Here is a 25,939-nt window from a genome sequence, read left to right as displayed (position 1 = left end):
GAAGGCTTAGCCAGCTTCCCACTTTTGAGTCCTTGTTCCACCCTTTCTCCAATGGTGATGATGTCCGAGAAGAGTGTTGTCGTGTTCCCTATCATCTTGTCATAATAGGGACCAGTCAACGAATTGATGAATAAGGACACCGTCTCCTTATCCGACAGCGGGGGCTCTATCTGTGCCGCCAACTCCCTCCAACGTTGGGCGTACGCCTTGAAGGATTCATCGTTCTTCTTACTCAAGGCTTGAAGATCTGACCTATTGGGTGTTAGGTCGATGTTGTATTTGTAGCGCTTGAGAAAGGCGTTGGCCAACTGCCTCTGATCGAAGTCGTATCCGATCAAATAAAAACAATTAAATGTAGTACTAGGAAGTTGTCCTAGGTCGTTCTCTCAAGGAATAATGCATTTAAGCCAAAGGATTCAAGCAACAGAAATTAAAACAAAGGGGGGGGGTTTGATTGAAAAAGAACAAATGGTAAACAAACGGTAACAAACAATAAACTAAACAGTTGGATTCCTTAACTAGATAGCTTGTCCTCTTATCCTCGATTAATCTAAACATGCAAGTTACTGAGTTAAATCACATTCGAGCTCCTAATTAACCAACTAAGCGAAGATTAATTAAGAATTAAACAAAGTAAGTTGCAGTTAAGCACTTACACAACCCACTTCAATTCTTTATTTGTAAATCTCATCACAATTCACATAATCTCGTTAACTAAGCGAAAATCCAATTATGTCACTTGTGAAATTAATAATGATTCGTCAATTAACTAAGCGAAAATCTAAGAACCATTCATTAAGAACTCAAATAGATATTATCGAACGTAATTCAACTCAAAAACAACATTAAAACACCATTAACCTCAAAGAGAAGTTGCTATCCACATTAAGAAATCCAACCAAAGCTACTTAGCTACTCATAGCACTAGCTAGTAAATTAAACCCTAAGCTAATCAACATTGAAACCATAAATTCAAAATTAAACTCTCATGGGCAGCAGCAAAATAGCAATAGAAACAACCACAAAAGCATGAATACAAGCTAGAATCACAATAAACTTGAACTAAAGTAAGAAGCAACAACTAAAGAGATATTGAACTTGAAATTGTAAATTGAAAGAGGGGAAAGTGAATAACAACTGAAATTAAAGATTACATTCCTAACCCATGGAGAAATTCGCATCAATGGAGTCCCAAGAAGTGTTGAAAATGAAGGAAAAAGAAAGAAGAAGAAGAAAGAAGAAGAGACCCTAAACTAAACCTCAAAACGGAAGAGAAGGTGGAAGTGGGAGCAGCCCCCCGTGAGTGTCCTCCAGCCCCCTCTGGTTTCTGCTCTCTTTTAGGGCTTCTTAAATTACCCTTTTGCCCTTCTAGAAGGCTTGGGTCAAATTGGGCCCAAACTGATTTGAACATTGCAAAACAAGGCCCAAAACGTTTCCAGATTCCGTGGGTCATTTTCGGGCTCCATTTTGACCATCTTAGGCTTCGAATTAGGAGATGCACATTTGTAAGAAATTTGTAGATTTTTCTCTTAGCTTTCCAACGCCATCAAGATTGCTCAATTCGGAGTCCTGTAGCTCCAGATATGGCCAAAAAACCGAGCAAAGGTCAAACTGTCCAGAAACAGAAATTTGATTAGTTTTGCAATTAAGCCCATAATTCAAATGACAATTAGCAAACATGATAAAACCACGAAATTAACCCTAAATGTGAGAAGTAATCAATGCCATAATGATATGAATTGAAGCACTAAATTACAGCTCATCAAATACCCCCACACTTAGCCTTTTGCACTCCTGGGCAAAATCAAATCACGAAACAACCCAACAAGAGAAAAACAAGGGAGAGAAGATTTTATTAACCAGCACGAATCCAAGGAAAATGTAAGGAACAAATAACTTGTACACTTTCAGTCAAAGCAACCAAATATCCATGAACATCATTGAAATACCTCAAAACATGATAAGCACATCAATCAGTTCAAGAGGTGAATCAAAAGCAACCAAACCTCACAGGATCACTCAAGTGTATCTCTCAAGTGTATAGTGTATAGTGTATAAGGTAAATGAAATTCCGCTCAATGCACTCAAGAAAGCAAGCAACACACAAGACTTGGCAAGCCTCTACAATCAAACACTCGAAAACATATACATATTCAGATCAAAAGGACTTTTCAGGGTTGTAATGGGGCCAAGGATAAGGGAGGATAAAATATGGATGAGAAGCTGAAAGCCAAAGAGAATAGAGGAGCAATGGGGAACAAGTGAAAATACAATAAAAACACACCCAAAACCCCTAATTCTAATCCTCTTCTTGACTCCACCAAACACTTTTATTTACTATTTTTTTTTTCTTTTCTTATCTTGTCTCTCTCTTTTTTTTTATTTATTTTTTTTTTCGAATTTGATAATGATTTTTTTTTCTATTTTTTTTTCTATTTTTTTTTTTATTGCAAGAGACAAGATATTAAACATATTTACACAATAAAAAGTACAAGGAGCCAATAAAATCAACTAGCCAATTCACATGAATCCAATGAGCACACACACCCCCACACTTGTTCCCAAAACAATTTCAAAGCTCCAAAATTTCCTAAGGTTAAGGTAATCATGGTTTTTCACTTAAGGCTAATGATGAGCTTCAAAACAAAGAAAAGGGATAAACATAGGCTCAAAGGGGCTATCAAGGGATTAAATCAAGGTAAGCTTATTTGGCTAGAGGCTCAAGAACAAAATTGCCTTTATCACTTCCATACATGCATATCAATCAAGAATCATCAAAAAGAGTCAAGCCAAGGCACATGTGCAAGCAGTCAAGAGGCATAAAATTCCCAAGAAAGAATCATGAAGGCTCCAATCCTCACACAGGGTATATCAATCACTTTCAAAACAACCTCTCAAACCTCAAGATAAACTCAACATGCCAAGAAATACAAGAATTCAGTCCATGAAATATTCGGAAACTCAAAAGTAAGAGTGAAACAAGTATTTATTACCTATACAAATCCAGGAATTCACAAGGAAAACCGTAAACACAAAAAGTAACAAAAGACCAAAAGCAAAAGGTCCCCCCCCCCACACTTAAACTACACATTGTCCCAATGTGACACAAACATATCGGTCTAAATAATCCAGAATCAGACATATGCAGTGACACTGAAGGAAGGAGAGAAAAAGAAAACTCCCTAAATCATGGAGGATGCCAAGACACTGCAGAAATGGCATTGGGAATAGCATCAAGTGAAAGATAGGAATGGGAGTGGAGCGGCGGGTGAGAAATCTCCAACAGCCAATCATCAAAGGGTGGTGGATAATGATCCTTCCTCAATGGAGGTGGTGGCACAAAATAAGAACCTGCAAAAAGAAGGTGTGCTTGTGCAGAATGCACCTCACTAAAGGGGTTAGATGTATCAATTAAAACAGAACCGCCCTCAATATCCATGGATACAAGTATATCTAAAGAATGTGGATGCAAAGCATTTTCAATTTCAACGCAGATAGCACATCTCATGGAATCAGAACAAACATGATGAGTGTCCATCAAAGATGGAAAATCAATATCAAGTGCAAAATCAGATATACACTCATCTTCAACGAAATCAAGGAATTCAAGAAAATCAATGTAATTAGGATGAGAAAGTAATTCGGCTCGAAAAACAGATTGATCCTCAAATGGACATTTCGAATCAAGAATATTGAACCGAACTATTATGTCACCAACTTCCATAGAAAGTGTACCAGCATGGACATCAATCTTGGTTCGAGCTGTTTTCAAGAATGGTCTGCCTAAAATAATTGGAACGGAAGAACCACGGGAGAAACCCTCTTCCATATCCAATATATAAAAGTCAGCAGGAAAAATCAACTCACCAACTCGAACTAAGACATCCTCAATGAAACCTTTGGGGTGGGCAAGACTTCTATTAGCTAACTGAATAACAAGCCCCGTAGGTTTCAAGGGTCCAAGCAATAAGGATTCAAAAACGGACAATGGCATCACATTTATGGAAGCACCTAAATCAAGCATGGCATTCTCAAATTTGAAATTACCAATGATACAAGGAATGTAGAAAGTACCTGGATCTGTGCATTTCTCAGGAATCTGAGGAACAGATTTCCCTATAAGTGCAGATACATTTCTGCCCATGCTCACTCTCTCAGTACCCTTCAGCTTCCTCTTATGTGTGCATAGGTCCTTTAGGAACTTGGAGTACTTTGGAATCTGTCTAATAGCATCAAGTAGAGGTATGTTCACCTCCACTTTCCTGAAGGTCTCCAAGATCTCTGGATCAAGCTCTTCCATCCTCTTGCTATGGATCTGTCTAAATGGGAATGGAATAGGAATATGGGACTGCTGGTGGTGACTGGTAGGTGCACTGGAAGAAGGTGAATCAACTGTATCAGAATGGTCAGAATCAACAGTGGTGTGTTGCTGCTCAGGCTGGACAGACTCAGATGGAGAACCAAAATGTGGGACTGTTGGATCTGAAGGTGGTATAGCAGTCTGCTTCTCGGACCTCAAGGTAATGGCACTAACATTAGCTGGATTCGGCACAGTTTGAGATGGAAGTTTATCTGAATTGCGTGACTGTGTTTGATTCAACTGAGTGGCCATCTGTCCCACCTGGTTTGTTAAACTTTGTATGGAAGCACGAGTCTCCTGCTGAAATTGCATGTTTTGCACAGTTATCTGCCTAAGCAACTCCTCTAATGATGGTGATGACTGAGAAGGAGGGGGAGTAGCAACTGGTACATACAATTCAGCGGACTGTTGTCTAAACTGCTGAATAGGTGGTGGCATCTGATGCTGCGGTGGCTGCAATGAAGGACACGGATCTGAGGAACATATGCCAAAAACTCTGGCAATTGGGGAGGATTTCTGCTGAACTGCGAGCTGGGTAACCAGATTAACCAAGGCATCAAGCTTCCCCTCTAATTTCTTCGTGTTTGTTGAGGCTGAAGCACTACTGGCACTCATATCATGAACTCCTCTGGTAACTATGGCATCACTATGTCTAGCACTGAACTGCTGAGAATTAGAAGCCATCTTCTCAATCAAGTGTCTAGCCGCAGCTGGAGTCATGTCTCCTAAAGAACCACCACTGGCAGCGTCAATCATGCTACGCTCCACAGGATGCAAACCCTCATAGAAATACTGAAGAAGGAGTTGCTCCGAAATCTGATGGTGGGGACAACTCGCACAAAGTTTCTTAAATCTCTCCCAGTACTCATATAAATTCTCACCAGAGAGCTGCTTGATACCTGATATCTCCTTTCTGATTGCAGTGGTTCTGGAAGCAGGAAAGAATTTATCCAAGAACACTCTCTTCAGGCCATTCCAGCTAGTGATAGAACCGGGTGCAAGATAATACAACCAATCTTTGGCTACACCCTCAAGTGAATGTGGGAATGCCCTTAGATAGATGTGATCTTCCTGGACCTCTGGTGGTTTCATGGTAGAGCACACAATGTGAAATTCCTTTAAGTGCTTATGAGGGTCCTCACCTGCAAGACCATGAAACTTGGGCAAAAGATGGATTAGTCCAATTTTGAGAACATAGGGCACATCGTCATTAGGATACTGGATACACAGACTCTGATAAGTAAAGTCGGGTGCAGCCAGCTCCCTAAGAGTCCTCTCACGAGGTCCATGTTGGTCACCCATATTTTCAGTTGAGTCAACTTCAGATGCTACACTCACACTATGACTAACACTATGACTATGACTATGACTATGACTATGACTATGACTATGACTATGACTATGACTATGACTATGACTATCACTATTTAAAGATGGAATGATATGCTCTCTAACTAGTCTATGGAATGTCCTATCAATCTCAGGATCAAATGGGTGCAAAAAAACTAGGGTTGCTCCTAGTCATGCACTACATGAAACACATGCATGAATAGTAACCGTGAATAGTAAAAACTAGCCAAAAAGCATTAGATTTTTCATGCAAATTTGGAAACCATTAAAACTAATGCACCAACATCATCCTAAAATCATAAGACACTACCACAAAAAATTTGAGAACAAAATTCAAAACCTAACTATTTTAAAAAAATTTGAAAAGTGTGGAAAAATAGGGACATAAAACTTCAAAATTAGAAAAAAAAATAGTAAAAGGGCTTTTTTGGAAAATCTACGTTGGCCACACCTCCTCTGGAGGTGTGGGTTTGGTAGATCTTATTTTTCTCTTTGAAATGAGATAAAATTTGCCTAATTCCGATAACCAGAGCAAAAGTTATGGCCGTTTGAAGTTTTGCTGAAAAATGTTTCAAAATTTTTTTGTATCTCCAAATTTTGACCAAACTAAGTGCCCTAGCTATTTTTCACACAAAATATAGGTTGAAAGAAGTTACCACAAAAAAAATCAGACAAAAATAACAAGTCTAGCTATCAAAACCAAAAATCACAATTAATTGGAAAATTCTGGCACTATTCAGCACTATTCACATGCACCAAAATGGACCAGAAACCGCACCAGAAACAGAGCAAACTGCACCAGATTTGCACCAAAATGCACCAGATTTTTGAGCCAAGATGCACCAGATTTTCTTTTCAACTGAATTTTCGGATTCTAAATTAAATAACACTTATGCAATAATTGAAACTAAACACAACACAACACAACAATGATTTAGCATACCAAATGGAATCAAAATAATTGGTCAATGAGCTATCAAATGCAATAAAGATTAGTTATCACAAACACATGACAGCAAATGATAGATTGCACACACATGGCTGCTACTGTATGGCTGCTACTTCACTGTCCAGAATTCGCTCCAATGATGCCAGAACAGAATTAGTGTGCTTCAATGTGAAACTCAGCCAAGTTGGTCTAATTGAAAACACATGGTTCCAAATCAAAATTTCAACAACCTAGACCAGCCAATTTGCTCCAGACAATTTGCTCCAATTCAGATTGCTTGCTACCACAATGACCTATTCAACCTGCAACTTAACACTTCCTGCAATTGAAACCAAAATGCACCTATCCAATCTGCATCTTCAACATAGTTTTCATAATTTGGACCAAACAATTACACAATTGAACCAACAAATCAAATAGGTAGACTATGTTCAACAAATTAACAATTATAAATTGAGAGCCAGCTAGAAATCTGATTATGCAGAATTAAAAACTGCAGATTTGTGCAAATCAAGTCCAATTTTCAAACCAAATCAAGTCCAACTCTTAGTTTCAAATATGTCCAATTCTTGAGCAAATGTAGATTATAAATGTATGCACAGTAATTGGAATGAATATGCAGTAATTCAAAGTTAGAATATGCCAAAACACAATCAGATTTTTGAAATCAAATTTCGAATTCAAGCTTGAAACTGATGCAAAAAATGGAACCAAAAGTGCAAAATGCAGAAACTGAAAAATGCAGAAACTGAAAAATGATACTGCAGGCTTCACATTCAGAATTTGTGCAGCAGAGTGTAGAATTTGTGCAGCAGAATGCAGAATTTGTTGTTCTTTAAATGCAGAACCAGATTTTAAATGCAAAACCAGACCAGATTGCAGAACTAAATGTGAATGTGAATGTGAATTATTCAAATGGATCCTCCTCTGGCTGTAGTCCGGTTCAGAATTCACACACTGCACTAAATCAGATTATGCAATGCAACACTCTGGACCAAACCAGAGTGCATTAATTGATTGCAAAAATTGATTGCACAATGCTCAACAATGCAAAAAGCTACACCAAAACTAAGACTAGAACCTGAACACAAACAAAATTGTGCAAAACAGAATAATGGGTCTACAACTGATGCAGAACAGAAATTAGAACCAAATTTTTCTTGTTATTTTAACATAACTTGAAACTAACTAAATGCAAAAACCAGCACAAAAACTAGAAACTAACTACATGCAGAACAATAACTAAATGCAAAAATAAACACAATTAGATATAAAGGATTATGAAACAGAATTTGAATTTGAATGCAGGACTAGCACAGCAATGACCAACAACAAAACGAGTTATGTAACTCACACAACAACAAGTTATTCAAATGAAAACAAGTGTTAATGCTAGGTCCATGTTACTGTTAAGTGCTACTCATCGCCAGAACATGATTCAAACTAACACATAACACAACACTAAAATTATTCAGATTTTTTTTTTCATTTTACATCACTCCAAACTGAAATAAAACACAACTGAACAGATAAACATACTGAGAATTTATTCCACTCAACGCACACACACAAACTAAAATCCTAAGACAAAAACCATTATTCCCCGGCAACGGCGCCAAATTTGATCGAAGTCGTATCCGATCAAATAAAAACAATTAAATGTAGTACTAGGAAGTTGTCCTAGGTCGTTCTCTCAAGGAATAATGCATTTAAGCCAAAGGATTCAAGCAACAGAAATTAAAACAGAGGGGGGGGTTTGATTGAAAAAGAACAAATGGTAAACAAACGGTAACAAACAATAAACTAAACAGTTGGATTCCTTAACTAGATAGCTTGTCCTCTTATCCTCGATTAATCTAAACATGCAAGTTACTGAGTTAAATCACATTCGAGCTCCTAATTAACCAACTAAGCGAAGATTAATTAAGAATTAAACAAAGTAAGTTGCAGTTAAGCACTTACACAACCCACTTCAATTCTTTATTTGTAAATCTCATCACAATTCACATAATCTCGTTAACTAAGCGAAAATCCAATTATGTCACTTGTGAAATTAATAATGATTCGTCAATTAACTAAGCGAAAATCTAAGAACCATTCATTAAGAACTCAAATAGATATTATCGAACGTAATTCAACTCAAAAACAACATTAAAACACCATTAACCTCAAAGAGAAGTTGCTATCCACATTAAGAAATCCAACCAAAGCTACTTAGCTACTCATAGCACTAGCTAGTAAATTAAACCCTAAGCTAATCAACATTGAAACCATAAATTCAAAATTAAACTCTCATGGGCAGCAGCAAAATAGCAATAGAAACAACCACAAAAGCATGAATACAAGCTAGAATCACAATAAACTTGAACTAAAGTAAGAAGCAACAACTAAAGAGATATTGAACTTGAAATTGTAAATTGAAAGAGGGGAAAGTGAATAACAACTGAAATTAAAGATTACATTCCTAACCCATGGAGAAATTCGCATCAATGGAGTCCCAAGAAGTGTTGAAAATGAAGGAAAAAGAAAGAAGAAGAAGAAAGAAGAAGAGACCCTAAACTAAACCTCAAAACGGAAGAGAAGGTGGAAGTGGGAGCAGCCCCCCGTGAGTGTCCTCCAGCCCCCTCTGGTTTCTGCTCTCTTTTAGGGCTTCTTAAATTACCCTTTTGCCCTTCTAGAAGGCTTGGGTCAAATTGGGCCCAAACTGATTTGAACATTGCAAAACAAGGCCCAAAACGTTTCCAGATTCCGTGGGTCATTTTCGGGCTCCATTTTGACCATCTTAGGCTTCGAATTAGGAGATGCACATTTGTAAGAAATTTGTAGCTTTTTCTCTTAGCTTTCCAACGCCATCAAGATTGCTCAATTCGGAGTCCTGTAGCTCCAGATATGGCCAAAAAACCGAGCAAAGGTCAAACTGTCCAGAAACAGAAATTTGATTAGTTTTGCAATTAAGCCCATAATTCAAATGACAATTAGCAAACATGATAAACCACGAAATTAACCCTAAATGTGAGAAGTAATCAATGCCATAATGATATGAATTGAAGCACTAAATTACAGCTCATCAGCCTCCATGTATGTACTAGATTTCGATCTAGCTGCATATACCAGTTGAGCGCGGTATCAGCCAAGCTCTCTTGGAAGCAGTGGATCAAGAGCTTTTCGTTTGTGGCATATGCAGCCATCTTTCGGCAGTACATGGTGAGATGACTCTTAGGGCAAGTCGATCCCACATATTTTGGGAAATCCGGCACTTTAAATTTAGGAGGGAATTGGATGTCCCTCACTAAACACATGTCGGCGGCATCTTTGATGTCAAAATCATGCCCCTCCATAGCCCTCAACCGATCCTCTAGGGCGTGGAATTGTTCCTTTGAAACCGCTCTTTGATTACAATTCCAGCCCCTATAGGTATAGCGTGTGGAGGCTCTTCCTCGTGTTCTTCTTCCTCTCCATGATGGGAATCATGGTCATTGTGGTGTGATCCATGCACATTGTGGTGACGCATGAGCTCCATCATTTGCGCCATCTGTTCTTTGAGCTGAGAGAGCTCGGTTGTGAGCTTCTTATTTTGCTCTTCCAGCGCTTCCATTTTCTTGATTTTCTGCGCGCGCGTGAGGACAGAGAGATGACCAGCCACTTTCTAAAATGAATGTTTATTCTAATTAGCTTATTTATGATATGAATACACTCTTGATGTGAGCTTGATAATCTTTCATCTTTAAGGCGCTGCCTTTTTAAGATGAAAGTTTATCACCCTCCCTAGCCTATGACCTCTCCACAACGGAGAATCTCAATAGTCACGGGTCTCTTTCACTCACATCGAGAGGGTATTAGTGAATTTATAAATGATGATGAGGATGCATGAGGTATTATTAATAATGATGCCTATGCTCCTTACTTTTATTATATTTTCACACATTGGTTTTTCCTCTCATGTCATGACATTTTCATGCATGGGGATTTATTCTTTGACCTTATCACGAGGTTATTTATTAATGCACAAACAATTGCACATAAGCATTTACACAAACAATTCACTCATCCACGAACAGTCACGAGCGAATCACGAGGTAGGGGTATCCTGCAGAAAAGTGCATATTCAAGGTGGATCTAACTGTTCTCACCGGTCTGAGGCCCCCAAGGTGCCCCCATTATAGGGACCCAATTCCTCTCGTCGTAAGTCGATGGAAAGCTCCAACGCACTGTCGGACTCGAGTTCATGGTTATCACCTTGAGTGATGCTTTCCGACAACGGTCTACGGGCACCTATAGACCCATTCGACAACCGGCCGTACTAACATCCACTCCCTATGGCTTACCACTCATGCCCCCGGGTATAGAGGGAACTGTTGTGTGCAAAGGTTTGTGTGCAGTTTTTATTTCAAACAATTGCGAGAATTTAAACATACAACAATTATTAAAGCCATATAAATAAAGCATGTTATCATACAAACAAGGGGTAATAAAGTAATTTTAACTATTATTTGTTAAAAATAATCTGTCACTAAATGGGACTGACTCTCGAGGCTTCCCCAGTGGAGTCGCCATCTGTCGCCACCGGCCCGAAACGGGCTTTCGGCATTCGCGAAGGATGGTTGGACTCTTTTGTTTGTTTAAAAATATGAATTGCTAGAATGACTTATTCTCAAACTGAGACCTCGTCAAACGAGCAATTTTATTAAAAGGCTCACCAATCCATGTTAATCCCAAGCGGGACCCTCCATGGATTAGTGGTTTTCATAAAAGGAAGGGTTCATGGAGTCGCCACCAATGTTTTACTCAAAACATTGGAAAAAGAGGTTTAAGGCAATCGATTCAAAAATCGACTTCGGCCATTACAACCAGAGTCGGGTAAGGGAGTCGGTTACGCGTGGGGAAGGTGCTAGCACCCCACAGCGCCCCTTTCGGGTTCCCTATGACAGATTATTTAAAAAAAATAATAGTGCAAAATTACTAAATTACCCCTATTTATTCTAAGCAATTATAAATTAACTATCTACATGATGACAGTTTAAATATGTACACACAGAAAGCGGTAAAAGAAGGGACTTTAAAGATATAAACCTTTGAAGCGTGCTTTCTTATATATCTTGACAGAAATTGGGAAGCGTTTTGGCGTTCCCTCCCTCTACAAGACCGCTCGCTCCCTTCTAAAAAATAATTTTTGACTTGGAAATGCGATGGATTTCCCTTCGACTTAGTTTGAGACTCAAGCAAAATGCTCAGAACTCAAAAAACTTTGTCGGATCAACTCTCCGAGTGATTTCTAGGCAGAGCACTGCTCAAAAACCCAGAATACTCAAGAAGAAGGTTAAAACTCAGTCCAAAAAAGTGTCAAATGACGTCCCATTGACGTCATATTTATAGGGAAGAGGCTCAATACGGTTTATGAGGGTCAATACGGTCAACATTGAAATTTTGAACTAATACGGCCGTATTGAATTCAATACGGCCGTATTGAAGTTCAAAAAACCTCAATACGGCCGTATTGAAGTTCAGTGCGGCCGTATTGAAGTTCAGTGCAGCCGTATTGAATTCAATGCAGCCGTATTGAAGTCCAGAAACTTCAATACGGCCGTATTGAGTTCAGTGCGGCCGTATTGAAGTTCAAAATGTTCAATACGGCCGTACTGAACCTCTGGGAGGCCGTATTGGGCTTCATTCCTCCCACTTTTCTTATTTTAGCTATCCTAAGACCTCTAGACCTATAGAGAACCCTCCTTGGGCCTTCTGGAAGTCCTTCTGGCTGATCTTCCTTCAGTCTTCGAGAGTCTTCAAGCTTTATTTCCGACCCGGACAATTTTAGGGGTCTACAGGTAATGATGCACATGCTCCTCACTTTTATTATATTTTCACACATTGGTTTTTCCTCTCATGTCATGACATTTTCATGCATGGGGATTTATTCTTTGACCTTATCACGAGGTTATTTATTAATGCACAAACAATTGCACATAAGCATTTACACAAACAATTCACTCATCCACGAACAGTCACAAGCGAATCACGAGGTAGGGGTATCCTGCAGAAAAGTGCATATTCAAGGTGGTTCTAACTGTTCTCACCGGTCTGAGGCCCCCAAGGTGCCCCCATTATAGGGACCCAATTCCTCTCGTCGTAAGTCGATGGAAAGCTCCAACGCACTGTCGGACTCGAGTTCATGGTTATCAGCTTGAGTGATGCTTTCCGACAACGGTCTACGGGCACCTATAGACCCATTCGACAACCGGCCGTACTAACATCCACTCCCTATGGCTTACCACTCATGCCCCCGGGTATAGAGGGAACTGTTGTGTGCAAAGGTTTGTGTGCAGTTTTTATTTCAAACAATTGCGGAAATTTAAACAAACAACAGTTATTAAAAGCCAAATAGATAAACATGTTATCATACAAGCAAAGGGGTAATAAAGTAATTTTAACTATTATTTGTTAAAAATAATCTGTCACTAAATGGGACTGACTCTCGAGGCGTCCCCAGCGGAGTCGCCATCTGTCGCCACCGGCCCGAAACGGGCTTTCGGCATTCGCGAAGGATGGTTGGACTCTTTTATTTTTTAAATATATGGATTGCTAGAATGACTTATTCTCAATTTGAGACCTTGTCAAACGAGCAATTTTATTAAAAGGTTCACCAATCCATGTTAATCCCAAGCGGGACCCTCCATAGATTAGCGGTTTTCATAAAAAGGAAGGGTTCGTGGAGTCGCCACCAATGTTTTACTCAAAACATTGGAAAAAGAAGTTTAAGGCAATCGATTCAAAAATCGACTTCGGCCATGACAACCAGAGTCGGGTAAGGGAGTCGGTTACGCGTGGGGAAGGTGTTAGCACCCCACAGCGCCCCTTTTGTGTTCCCTATGACAGATTATTTAAAAAATAATAGTGCAAAATTACTAAATTACCCCTATTTATTCTAAGCAATTATAAATTAACTATCTACATGATGACAGTTTAAATATGTACACACAGAAAGCGGTAAAAGAAGGGACTTTAAAGATATAAACCTTTGAAGCGTGCTTTCTTATATATCTTGACAGAAATTGGGAAGCGTTTTGGCGTTCCCTCCCTCTACAAGACCGCTCGCTCCCTCCTAAAAAATAATTTTTGACTTGGAAATCCGATGGATTTCCCTTCGACTTAGTTTGAGACTCAAGCAAAATGCTCAGAACTCAAAAACTTCGTCGGATCAACTCTCCGAGTGATTTCTAGGCAGAGCACTGCTCAAAAAAACCCAGAATACTCAAGAAGAGGGTTAAAACTCAGTCCAAAAGTGTGAAATGACGTCCCATTGACGTCATATTTATAGGGAAAAGGCTCAATACGGTTTATGAGGGTCAATACGGTCAACATTGAAATTTTGAATTCAATACGGCCGTATTGAAGTTCAAAAAACCTCAATACGGCCGTATTGAAGTTCAGTGCGGCCGTATTGAAGTTCAGTGCAGCCGTATTGAATTCAATGCAGCCGTATTGAAGTCCAGAAACTTCAATACGGCCGTATTGAGTTCAGTGCGGCCGTATTGAAGTTCAAAATGTTCAATACGGCCGTACTGAACCTCTGGGAGGCCGTATTGGGCTTCATTCCTCCCACTTTTCTTATTTTAGCTATCCTAAGACCTCTAAACCTATAGAGAACCCTCCTTGGGCCTTCTGGAAGTCCTTCTGGCTGATTTTCCTTCAGTCTTTGAGAGTCTTCAAGCTTTATTCCCGACCCGGACAATTTTAGGGGTCTACACCAATGAACAATCACATCAAAATCCTTGGTTTGTGGTTCCTGACAAGAAAAGTGCATTGTATAGGATGGTTCTTGTCGCCACCGGCCCGAAACGGGCTTTCGGCATTCGCGAAGGATGGTTGGACTCGTTTTATTTGTATGAAAATGTGGATTGCTAGAATGACTTATTCTCAAACTGAGACCTCGTCAAACGAGCAATTTTATTAAAAGGCTCACCAATCCATATTAATCCCAAGCGGGACCCTCCATGGATTAGTGGTTTTCGTAAAAGGAGGGTTCGTGGAGTCGCCACCAATGTTTTACTCAAAACATTGGAAAAAGGGATAAGGCAATTGATTAAAAATCAACTTTGGCCATTACAACCAGAGTTGGGTAAGGGAGTCGGTTACGCGTGGGGAAGGTGTTAGCACCCCACAGCGCCCCTTTCGGGTTCCCTATGACAGATTATTTTTAAAAGAACAGTATAAAATTACTAAATTACCCCTATTTATTATAAGCGATTATAAATTAACTATCTACATGATGACAGTTTAAATATGCACACAGAAAGCAGTAAAAGGAAGGATTTAAGAAGAAACCTCTTGAAGCGTGCTTTTATATATTGAGTAAAACTGGGAAGCTTTTTGGCGTTCCCTCGCTCTACAAGCTCGCTCGCTCTCTCCTATAAAATTTTGACTATGGAAATCCGGAGGATTTCCCTTCGACTAGGTTCGAATCTCCAAGTTAAGTGCTCGGAATTCCAGAACTTCGTCGGATCGACTCCCAGAGAGATTTCTAGGGCAGAACACTGCTCAAAAACCCCAGAATACTCAAGGAGGGAGTCAAAACTGAGTGTGAAAGTGTGGAATGACGTCCAATTGACGTCATATTTATAGGGAATAGGCGCAATACGGCCTACAGGGGCAATACGGCCGTATTGAAATTTTTGAACTTCAATACGGTCGTATTGAAGTTCAATACGGTCGTATTGAAGTTCAGAAATTTCAATACGCCCGTATTGAGTTCGCTGCGGTTGTATTGAACTGTCAATACGGTCGTACTGACTTCAGTACGGCCGTATTGAAGCTTCAATACGGCCGTATTAAGTTCAGTACGGCCGTATTGGGCTTTTTCCCTCCACTTCTTTATTTTGAGCTATTCTAAGACCTCTAGACCTACAGAGAACCCTCCTAGGGCCTTCGAGGAGTCCTTCTGGCTGATTATCCTTCAGTCTTCGAGAGTCTTCAAGCTTTATTTCCGACCCGGACAATTTTAGGGGTCTACAGCTGCCCCCCCTTTACTTAGTCGGACGGCCTCTTGGTGTATCGGCTGACAAGTAAAGGAGTTGACCCAATTGTCCGGGTATTGTGCCGACCTTCTGACTTGTAGCGTCTTCCGGTGGGAAAATGTTGAGTAGCCTCTCCAGGTGGGTGCATACCTCGGCGCTTCTGACATCCTCGGTAGCTGAGTTTACCTTCTCCAAGGCCAACTTCACTCGACGCCCGAGCCGGAAGTTGGACATCAACGCGCCTCTGATGACGCTGATGGTTGAGTACCCGCCTCTCCAGGCTTAGCTTCACTCTTTGTTCGAGCCGGAAACCAAGCACCTTTGCGACGACGGTGAGCAGTGTGAGTTTTGCCTCTCCAGGCCTTGCTTTGCTTGTTGCCCAAGCTGGAAGCTGTAAGTACCGTCTCTCCAGGCTTAACTTCACTCTTTGTTCGAGCCGGAAGCTAAGCACCTTTGTGACGACGGTGAGCAGTATGAGTTTTGCCTCTCCAGGCCTTGCTTTGCTTGTTGCCCAAGCTGGAAGCTGTAAGTACCGTCTCGCCAGGCTTAGCTTCACTCTTTGTTTGAGCCGGAAGCTAAGTACCTTTGTGACAACGGTAAGCGGTGAGTTTTGCCTCTCCAGGCCTTGCTTTGCTTGTTGCCCAAGCTGGAAGCTGTAAGTACCGTCTCGCCGGGCTTAGCTTCACTCTTTGTTTGAGCCGGAAGCTAAGTACCTTCGTGACAACGGTAAGCGGTGAGTACCCCTTTTCCAGAGATAGCTTCGCTCATTGCCCGAGCCGGAAGCTGCATACCTCCGTGTTTGTGACGACGGGGTAGCGTGAATATCTCCTTTCCAGGGATTCGTGATGATTTTGTCTCCACAGTCCACGATACTGCTTCGACGGTTGTTTTTTGATTTTGTGCCACTAGGGGCTGGATAACGCAGGGATCCGTCTAGGGGATGTGCAGTTACTCATAGGTTCTTGTGTCCCAACTTTCCATTGCGTAGTTGGTGCCCACTGGGGAATTTCTGATTCCTTTGGGGTGCAGACACAAAGATGCTCTTTCTGATGTGAGCGGTGCCTTATGATTGGCTGACGTCCTTTCGACGTTGGTGGAGTATCCCGGTTATCCTTGTTCGGGTGTCTCTTTTGGTTTTCTGATTTTGCTGCCTCTGTGTAGGCTGTTATCCGCTAGGGATGTTGACATGTTGATTTTTTGACTGGCCTCTTCTGTTAGGCAGATAGTCTTGATGTTCGATGTTTTGGCGGGATGCCAAATTCCGCTTGGGGAATTTTATTAATCTTTTTGATTTTCTTCCCCTTTTGTGGGGATGCCTCTTGGATAGGCGATCATCCACTGGGGATTGATGTTGATTGGCCTCTTTTGTTAGGCAGATCATCTTGACGTTCATTTGTTAGGCTGAGAGCCAAATTCCACTTGGGGAATAGTTTATTGGTCTTCCTTTTGAAGAAATGCCTCTTTAGTAGGCGATTGGGGATTTGAAGTTTTTATTCATCCCAGAGTATTATTTAGAAAGCCTCTTCAGGCTTAGCTTCACCCATCGCTTTTGAGTTGGAAAGCTATCCTCCATTGGGGAAGTTTAAAGTCCTTAGACATTTTTCTTGGATGATCAGGCCTCCTTTGGGGATTTCGCTGATCGCATTCTGATAGCTTTCACTGGGGGATTTGGCCCGTGAGTGTAAGCTTGAGATATCTCTGGGGAATCGAGCCTTTCTAGGCCCAACTATTCTGAAGGAAGAGTATTGTTTCTGCAAGCCTCTCCAGGCTCAATTATTCTGAGGGAGTATTCTTTCTGCGAGCCTCTCCAGGCTCAGTTATTCTGAAGGAGTATTCTTTCTGCGAGCCTCTCCAGGCTCAATTATTCTGAGGGAGTATTCTTTCTGCGAGCCTCTCCAGGCTCAGTTATTCTGAAGGGAGTATTCTTTCTGCGAGCCTCTCCAGGCTCGATTATTCTGAAGGGAGTATTCTTTCTGCGAGCCTCTCCAGGCTCAATTATTCTGAGGGAGTATTCTTTCTGCGAGCCTCTCCAGGCTCAGTTATTCTGAAGGGAGTATTCTTTCTGCGAGCCTCTCCAGGCTCAGTTATTCTGAAGGGAGTATTCTTTCTGCGAGCCTCTCCAGGCTCGATTATTCTGAAGGAGTATTATTTCTGCGAGCCTCTCCAGGCTCAATTATTCTGTCTGATCGGGAGAGTATTATTTAGGAAGCCTCTACAGGCTTAGCCTCACTCAATGCCTGAGTCGGAGAGCTACTTTCCACTGAGGAAGTCTGAAGTCCTTTGACTTGGATATATTACTTGGATGATCGTACTTCCTTTGGGAGATTTTGACAATCTTGCTTTGAAAGCTCTTGTTGGATATTGGCTTCATGAGCTGAGGTTCCCTTTGGGGAGTATTATTTCTGCGAGCCTCTCCAGGCTCGATTATTCTGTACAAGCTGTTTGTTGGATTTTCTGTATTTTTGCCTTTTTCGTTTTCGGCTTTTTCTATGTTTTGCCTTTTTATTGGTTACGGCTTTTTTTCGTTTTTGCCTTTTCTTTATTGGTTTTGGCTTTTTCTGTATAGAAATGTCTCAGTTATTATGAGAGAGTATTATTTCGGCGAGCCTCTCCAGGCTCAATTATTTTGAGAGTATTATTTTGGCGAGCCTCTCTAGGCTCAGTTATTCTGAGAGTATTCTTTCGGCAAGCCTCTCCAGGCTCAGTTATTCTGAGAGTATTCTTTCGGCAAGCCTCTCCAGGCTCAGTTATTCTGTATGACGCTGTTGATTTTCTGAATCTTTGCATTTTGTTTGCTGCTGTCATACACAAGCAATTTTCTATTTTTCTATTTTTGTGTGGTTGCCTCATGACGAGGTCTTTGAAAATTTCTTTATGGCCAATACGGCCGCATCCATTTCAGTGTGCCCGTATTTGAATTGAAAATTTGTTCATAACCCTAATTTTGGTATGGGCGTACTGAACATGATACGGGCGTATTGTTTTTCTGAAGTTTATATATATATATATATATATATATATATATATATATATATATTTTTTTTTTTTTTTTTTTTTTTTTTTTTTTTTTTAATAAACAGAGAATAAGTGATCTTCCAGTACACCTATCATCTGTATGCATGTATGCAGTATGATGCACCTAATTCTATTTGATTCATTTTTCAAAAGAATTAACCGATGCGTTTTTGGATTTTGCCATTCCTCTTAGACGGGCTGTGCTCTGCCGATTTCTGTTACCGAGGAATGATGCATATTTGATTTTGGTGTCATCAACCAAATGATTCTTCCCTTTCTTTAGAAGATGTATCAACCCTCCTATTGACCACTATATCTCCATGTTTCCACTAGATTATTCAAAAATCGTTGGGACAAGAGAGAAAAGAAGGAAAGGGTATATTTTTCAAAAGTTTGTGTTTTAGAGGGGATTATTATTATTTTTTTTTAAAAAATGGTTTTTGTAAGAATGGCTGGCCATGGTAGGCTTATGTGTTTAGGCTTGTTCGATTAAACACTTATGAGGTTAAGCACATCTTTGTTATTAATGATTGTGCTTTGACAACTTGGATAGCTTTTCTTGAGCTCCTTGTTGAATTCAATTGATGGTACCATCATGGATTTATTTTGTTTTTCTTTTTTGATGGCCCTAACTTTTGCCTAAAACACCCATTTGTGATGTCTTAGCGGGCTTTTGTCTTTGTTCATTTTGTAACCCTAATTTTTGCCTAGGTCACCCTTTTGTGGGATTCCTAGCGGGTCTTTTGCTCTTATTTTTGTGCAGCCCCCTTTTTGGGTTTCCTGCCGAGCTTTTTGTTTTTTTAGGATTTTTGTCCTGAATGGATTTCTTTTATCCATGACGGCACTTATTGAGGCCAAGAAAAGGTGCTCCAAGTTGTCACACACACTTCCACATAAAAATGATGTGGGTTTATTGATTATTAAGATGATTTTAACCTCATTTATGCTTATTCAAACAGGGTTAAAATAATGTGGTCTAGAATTTTATTGCAAGCAAGAAAAGAAGCAATAAAGAATTAATGAAGAATGATTTTATTATAATCGCAGCGGAAACATGTGCCCTATCGAGGCTCGGGGGTCGGGCTGTCCCCGAGGAGTGATCTCTAATAGTCACTGAGTCTATACATCCCTATCGGAAGGAGGAAAACATTTGACGACGACGACCGGCCTTGACGCTTGTGAACCGGCCTTCCTAAAGATCTGGCTTAAAGAACGTCGAGAAAGATCTTGATTCCTCTTCGTTCTTTGATCTTTGTTAGGGTTGTATCCTAACCCTTGTTTCCCCGGATTTATCCTTGATAATGGGTAGCTCCGGGATTCCTTGGGAGTCCTTGCCTAATCCTTGTCCTGGCAAGTATCCGTTCTTGGTGAGCATGGAGGCTACCTTCTTCATTTCTCGGGGAAACGTTTCGACATTGGCGATTTCCAATGCTTGGAAGGCGGTTTCTAAAGCTTCCTCTGCTGCATCCACATAAAGTATGTTGGATGGCTTGCTGATGAGTATGTCATCTTTAGCTTGTTCGGTTACCAGTTTGTCACCCATTATGAACTTGACTTTCTGGTGGAGCGTAGAAGGAACAGCTTTCGCATCATGAATCCAAGGTCGGCCGAGGAGACAGCTGTATGTGGGAGTGATGTCCATCCTTTGAAATTCGACGTTGAAGATAGTGGGTCCAATTTGGATTGGAAGATTGATCTCTCCCACCACTTCTCTTTTAGATCCATCGAAGGCTCGAACGATCATGTTGCTCGGGCACATTTGGATTCCCTTGATTGCCGATTACGTTCAAGGAAGATCCATTATCTACCAAGACTTTAGTGATGTGATACTCCTTGCACTTTATAGAGATGTGCAAGGGCTTGTTGTGGTTTGATCCCTCGGCGGGGATTTCTTCATCGATGAAGGTGAGGTGATCATTAGCCTTGATGTGACTAACAATCCCCTCAAACTCGTCTTGGGAGATAGTGTGCGACACGTATGCCTCGTTCAAGACTTTCAACAGAGCTTGCCGATGCGGTTCGGAGCATAGGATCAACGACAACAGCGTAATCTTTGCTGGCGTCCTATGAAGTTGATCCACGATGGAGTACTCGCTCTGTCGGATAAACTTTAACAGCTCGTCTGTCTCCTCCTCGGATTCTTTTTCCTCGGTTTTCTTTTCTTCTTTTTCTTTATTCTTGGGGGCTTTATCATGAAGATCTTCGTGAGTGTAGATCCTGCCACTCCTAGTCATGCCCCCAAGTTCAGCGATGTTGGAGATATCGCTGTCGGCAGAAGAGTGGATGTCGTATATCCACGGCACAACCTTATTTGATTCGTAGGGGAAAGGTCTTGGAGCGGTGATCCTTAATGGTGTCGGACCTTCCCTTTTATTCGTCTTGATTACCAACAACGGAGTTGATGTGCGCTCGCTTGGCGCGGTTGTTGGCTTACACTTGATGACGAACGGCGTGCGATCCATTTTTGAACATACGCATCGATTTAATCCTTTCTTTTTATTTATGTTTATTACTGAATTACTAGGAGGGATGTATGAAATGAATGATTCTTAGATCCCTCCATGATCTATATGCATGAGATGATGATGTTGAATATGCATGCATTGTGTTTATTGAACTAAGCATTATCATGTTTTTAGGATTTTCCTAAAATGATGCATGATATTGCTTGGTTTGGGTAAATACATATTTTTCTTTTGAATATTTTGTATCTTTTTTTGTATTTTTTGGGTGAAAAGGGAAACTACCTATATGAATGCAATGAAGGTAGATGTTAACACCATGTACTAGAAGATCCTTATTTCTATTTATTCTTATTTTAATAGAATAGGAATGTTGTTTGTTTAAAGAATGCAAATGTATGCTCATACAATGTCACATAACGAATGCACAAACAATTCACTCATCCACGAACAGTCACGAGCGAATCACGAGGTAGGGGTCTCCTGCAGAAAAGTGCATATTCAAGGAGGATCTAACTGTTCTCACTTGGTCAAAGGCCCCCAAGGTGCCCCCATTATAGGGACCCAATTCCTCTCGTCGTAAGCCGATGGAAAGCTCCAACGCACTGTCGGACTCGAGTTCATGGTTATCACCTTGAGTGATGTTTTCCGACAACGGTCTCATAGGCTCCTATAAACCCATCAACCGGCCGTACTAACATCCACTCCCTATGGATTACCACTCATGCCCCCGGGTATAGAGGGAACTGTTGTGTGCAAAGGTTTGTGTACAATTTTTATTTCAAACAATTGCGGAAATTTAAACAAACAACAGTTATTTAAAGCCAAATATATAAAACATATTATCATACAAGTGAGGGGTAATAAAGTAATTTTAACTATTTGTTAAAAATAATCTGTCACTAAATGGGACTGACTCTCGAGGCTTCCCCAGCGGAGTCGCCATCTGTCGCCACCGGCCCGAAACGGGCTTTCGGCATTCGCGAAGGATGGTTGGACTCGTTTTATTTGTATGAAAATGTGGATTGCTAGAATGACTTATTCTCAAACTGAGACCTCGTCAAACGAGAAATTTTATTAAAAGGCTCACCAATCCATATTAATCCCAAGCGGGACCCTCCATGGATTAGTGGTTTTCGTAAAAGGAGGGTTCGTGGAGTCGCCACCAATGTTTTACTCAAAACATTGGAAAAAGGGATAAGGCAATTGATTAAAAATCAACTTTGGCCATTACAACCAGAGTTGGGTAAGGGAGTCGGTTACGCGTGGGGAAGGTGTTAGCACCCCACAGCGCCCCTTTCGGGTTCCCTATGACAGATTATTTTTAAAAGAACAGTATAAAATTACTAAATTACCCCTATTTATTATAAGCGATTATAAATTAACTATCTACATGATGACAGTTTAAATATGCACACAGAAAGCAGTAAAAGGAAGGATTTAAGAAGAAACCTCTTGAAGCGTGCTTTTATATATTGAGTAAAACTGGGAAGCTTTTTGGCGTTCCCTCGCTCTACAAGCTCGCTCGCTCTCTCCTATAAAATTTTGACTATGGAAATCCGGAGGATTTCCCTTCGACTAGGTTCGAATCTCCAAGTTAAGTGCTCGGAATTCCAGAACTTCGTCGGATCGACTCCCAGAGAGATTTCTAGGGCAGAACACTGCTCAAAAACCCCAGAATACTCAAGGAGGGAGTCAAAACTGAGTGTGAAAGTGTGGAATGACGTCCAATTGACGTCATATTTATAGGGAATAGGCGCAATACGGCCTACAGGGGCAATACGGCCGTATTGAAATTTTTGAACTTCAATACGGTCGTATTGAAGTTCAATACGGTCGTATTGAAGTTCAGAAATTTCAATACGCCCGTATTGAGTTCGCTGCGGTTGTATTGAACTGTCAATACGGTCGTACTGACTTCAGTACGGCCGTATTGAAGCTTCAATACGGCCGTATTAAGTTCAGTACGGCCGTATTGGGCTTTTTCCCTCCACTTCTTTATTTTGAGCTATTCTAAGACCTCTAGACCTACAGAGAACCCTCCTAGGGCCTTTGAGGAGTCCTTCTGGCTGATTATCCTTCAGTCTTCGAGAGTCTTCAAGCTTTATTTCCGACCCGGACAATTTTAGGGGTCTACAGTTCTAATCTCACCAGTCTTTACAGGCTCCCAAGGTGCCCCCATTATATGGACCCAATATATCTATCATTTTCACGTGGAAAACTTTAAGGTTTGTCACAGTATTTCAAGCTAGAGTAACCGTATCACCTTGAGTGTGATTTTCGACAAGGCTTGCAGGCTCTAAGGCCATACTTGAGTCGGTCGTACGTCAACCACCCCTTATGTTTACGCACTCATGCCCCATAGGTATAGAGGTAACTATTGTGTGCAAAGGTTTATGTACATTTGTTATTTCAAGCAGGTGTGGAATTTAAAGAAACAAATAGATAACAAAGCGAAACAACTAAACCAAAAAAAATAAAGGTGAAAAGATATTTAAACTATTATTCTTATTTTGATAATTTTATCATTTATTTGGGTTTGACCCTCTTTAAGCTTCCCTAGGTGTCGCAACCCGAAAATTTCCGATCTTGCGACCTATGATTTAGACATCCTTTTTAAAAGTCTCATTAATTAAGGAATGGCCGAACACCAGACTAATCCTTAATTAATGGTTTTGAAAATAGGTTCATGGAGTCGCCACCAATATTTTACTCAAAATATTGGAAAAAGAAAAGGTTTTTAAAGATCCAATAATGGTCTTGATAACTAAAATTGGGTTCGGGAGTCGATTACGTGTAGGGAAGGTATAAAGCACTGTCGCCACCCGCCGAAACGGACGTTGGCATTCGCGACGATGGTTGGACTCTCTTTTAGTTTTGAAAAATGATGGGTTATTAGGACGATTTATTCTCAAACTGAGACCTCATCGAACTAACAATTTTTGTTAAATGATTCTCGCCAATCTATGTTAATCCCAAACGGGACCCTCCATGGATTAGTGGTTTTCGCAAAAAGGGGTTCTTGGAGTCGCCACCAATGTTTTACTCAAAACATTGGAAAAAGATATAAGGCAATTGATTTTCGCAAATCAACTTTGGCCATTACAACCAGAGTCGGGTAAGGGAGTCGGTTACATGTGAGGAAGGTGTTAGCACCCCACAACGCCCCTTTCGGGTTCCCTATGACGGATTATTTCATAAATAACAGCGTAAAATTACTAAATTACCCCTATTTATTAGAAACGATTATAAGTAAACTATCTACATGATGAAAGCTTTAAACGTGCAATGCAACAATCAGAAAGCGATAAATAAAAAGCGGTAAAAGAAAGGATTTTGGAAAGAAACCTTCGAAGCGGGCTTTTATATATTCAAAAGAGTTAGGAGGCTTTTTGGCGCTCCTTCCCACTGCACGTCCGCTCACTCCTTTCCCTAAAAATAATTTTTACTACGGAAATCAAAGAGATTTCCCTTCGACTTGTTTGAGTCTCAAGCTAATGGCTCATGACTCAAGAACTTAGTCGGATCAGCTCTCGGAGAGTTTTCTAGGGCAGAGAATAGCTCAAAAACCCAAGAATACTCAGCACGAGGGTCCAAAAGTGTGGAAAAAGTGTGGAAAGACGTGCCAATGACGTCCTATTTATAGGATTGAGGCGCAATACGGCCTGGGAGGTCAATACGGCCCGTACTGGGTTTTTGAACTACAGTACGACCGTATTGAATTTGGTACGGCCGTACTGAAGTTCAAAAACTTCAGTACGGCCGTATTGAGTTCACTACGGCCGTATTGCAGTTCAAATGGCTCAGTACGGCCGTACTGAACCTCTAGGAGGGTGTATTTAGCTCCAATCCTCGCACACCCTTATTCTAAGCTACTCTAAGACTTCTAGACCTACAAAGAATCATCCTAGGGTCTTCCAGGAGTCCTTCCGGCTGACTTTCCTTCGGTTTTCGAGAGTCTTTGAGTCTTATTTCTGACCCGGACAATTTTAGGGGTCTACAGCTGCCCCCCTTTACTTAGTCGAACGGATTTTTTGGTGTACCGGTTGACAAGTAAAGGAGTTGACCCAATTGTCCGGGGAGTAAGCCATCCTTCCGACTTGTAGTGTCTTCAGATGGGAAAATTGTTGAGTAGCCTCTCCAGGTTGAGTATTAGTCGTCGCCTCTCCAGGCTCGTGCATACCTCGGTGTTTTTGACAACCTTGGTAGCGTGAGTTTGCCCTCTCCAGGGTCTGCATGCCTCCGTGTTTCTAACGACGTTGGCAGCCGCATACCTCCGTGTTTCTGACGACGTCGGTGTAGACCCCTAAAATTGTCCGGGTCGGAAATAAAGCTTGAAGACTCTCGAAGACTGAAGGATAATCAGCCAGAAGGACTCCTGGAAAGCCCTAGGAGGGTTCTCTGTAGGTCTAGAGGTCTTAGAATAGCTAAAAATAAGGAAGTGGAGGGAAAAAGCCCAATACGGCCGTACTGAACTTAATACGGCCGTATTGAAGCTTCAATACGGCCGTACTGAAGTCAGTACGACCGTATTGACACTTCAATACGACCGCTGCGAACTCAATACGGGCGTATTGAAATTTCTGACTTTCAATACGACCGTATTGAACTCCAATACGACCGTATTGAAGTTCAAAAATTTCAATACGGCCGTATTGGCCCTGTAGGCCGTATTGCGCCTATTCCCTATAAATATGACGTCATTTGGACGTCCAACCACACTTTTACACACAGTTTTGACTCCCTCCTTGAGTATTCTGGGGTTTTTGAGCAGTGTTCTGCCCTAGAAATCTCT

The 25,939-nt window shown here is 40.9% G+C and overlaps 1 protein-coding gene and 1 non-coding gene across 2 annotated transcripts; one reads left to right on the top strand and one right to left on the bottom strand.

Annotated features, from left to right (window-relative positions):
• Positions 1 to 1,131: 1,131 nt before the first annotated feature.
• LOC145955673 (uncharacterized) lies at positions 1,132 to 9,664 on the bottom strand. The gene is made up of 2 exons (XM_083070668.1): positions 4,075 to 9,664; positions 1,132 to 1,611 (listed from the first exon to the last, which is right to left on the bottom strand). The coding sequence occupies exons 1-2, from the start codon at positions 5,660 to 5,662 to the stop codon at positions 1,607 to 1,609; spliced, it is 1,593 nt and encodes a 530-aa protein (XP_082926794.1). The 5' UTR covers positions 5,663 to 9,664; the 3' UTR covers positions 1,132 to 1,606.
• On the top strand, positions 5,174 to 5,279 carry LOC145956659 (small nucleolar RNA R71). Its single transcript, XR_014432898.1, has one exon. It is a non-coding gene; the product is annotated as a small nucleolar RNA R71 (small nucleolar RNA).
• Positions 9,665 to 25,939: the final 16,275 nt, after the last annotated feature.

Source organism: Cajanus cajan, chromosome 3 (assembly GCF_000230855.2).
Source record: "Cajanus cajan strain Asha chromosome 3, NIPB_CcT2T_4, whole genome shotgun sequence".
NCBI classification, from domain to species: Eukaryota; Viridiplantae; Streptophyta; class Magnoliopsida; order Fabales; family Fabaceae; genus Cajanus; species Cajanus cajan.
The sequence above is the reverse complement of the archived record's forward strand: the minus strand, read 5'-3'. Positions and strand labels throughout refer to the sequence as shown.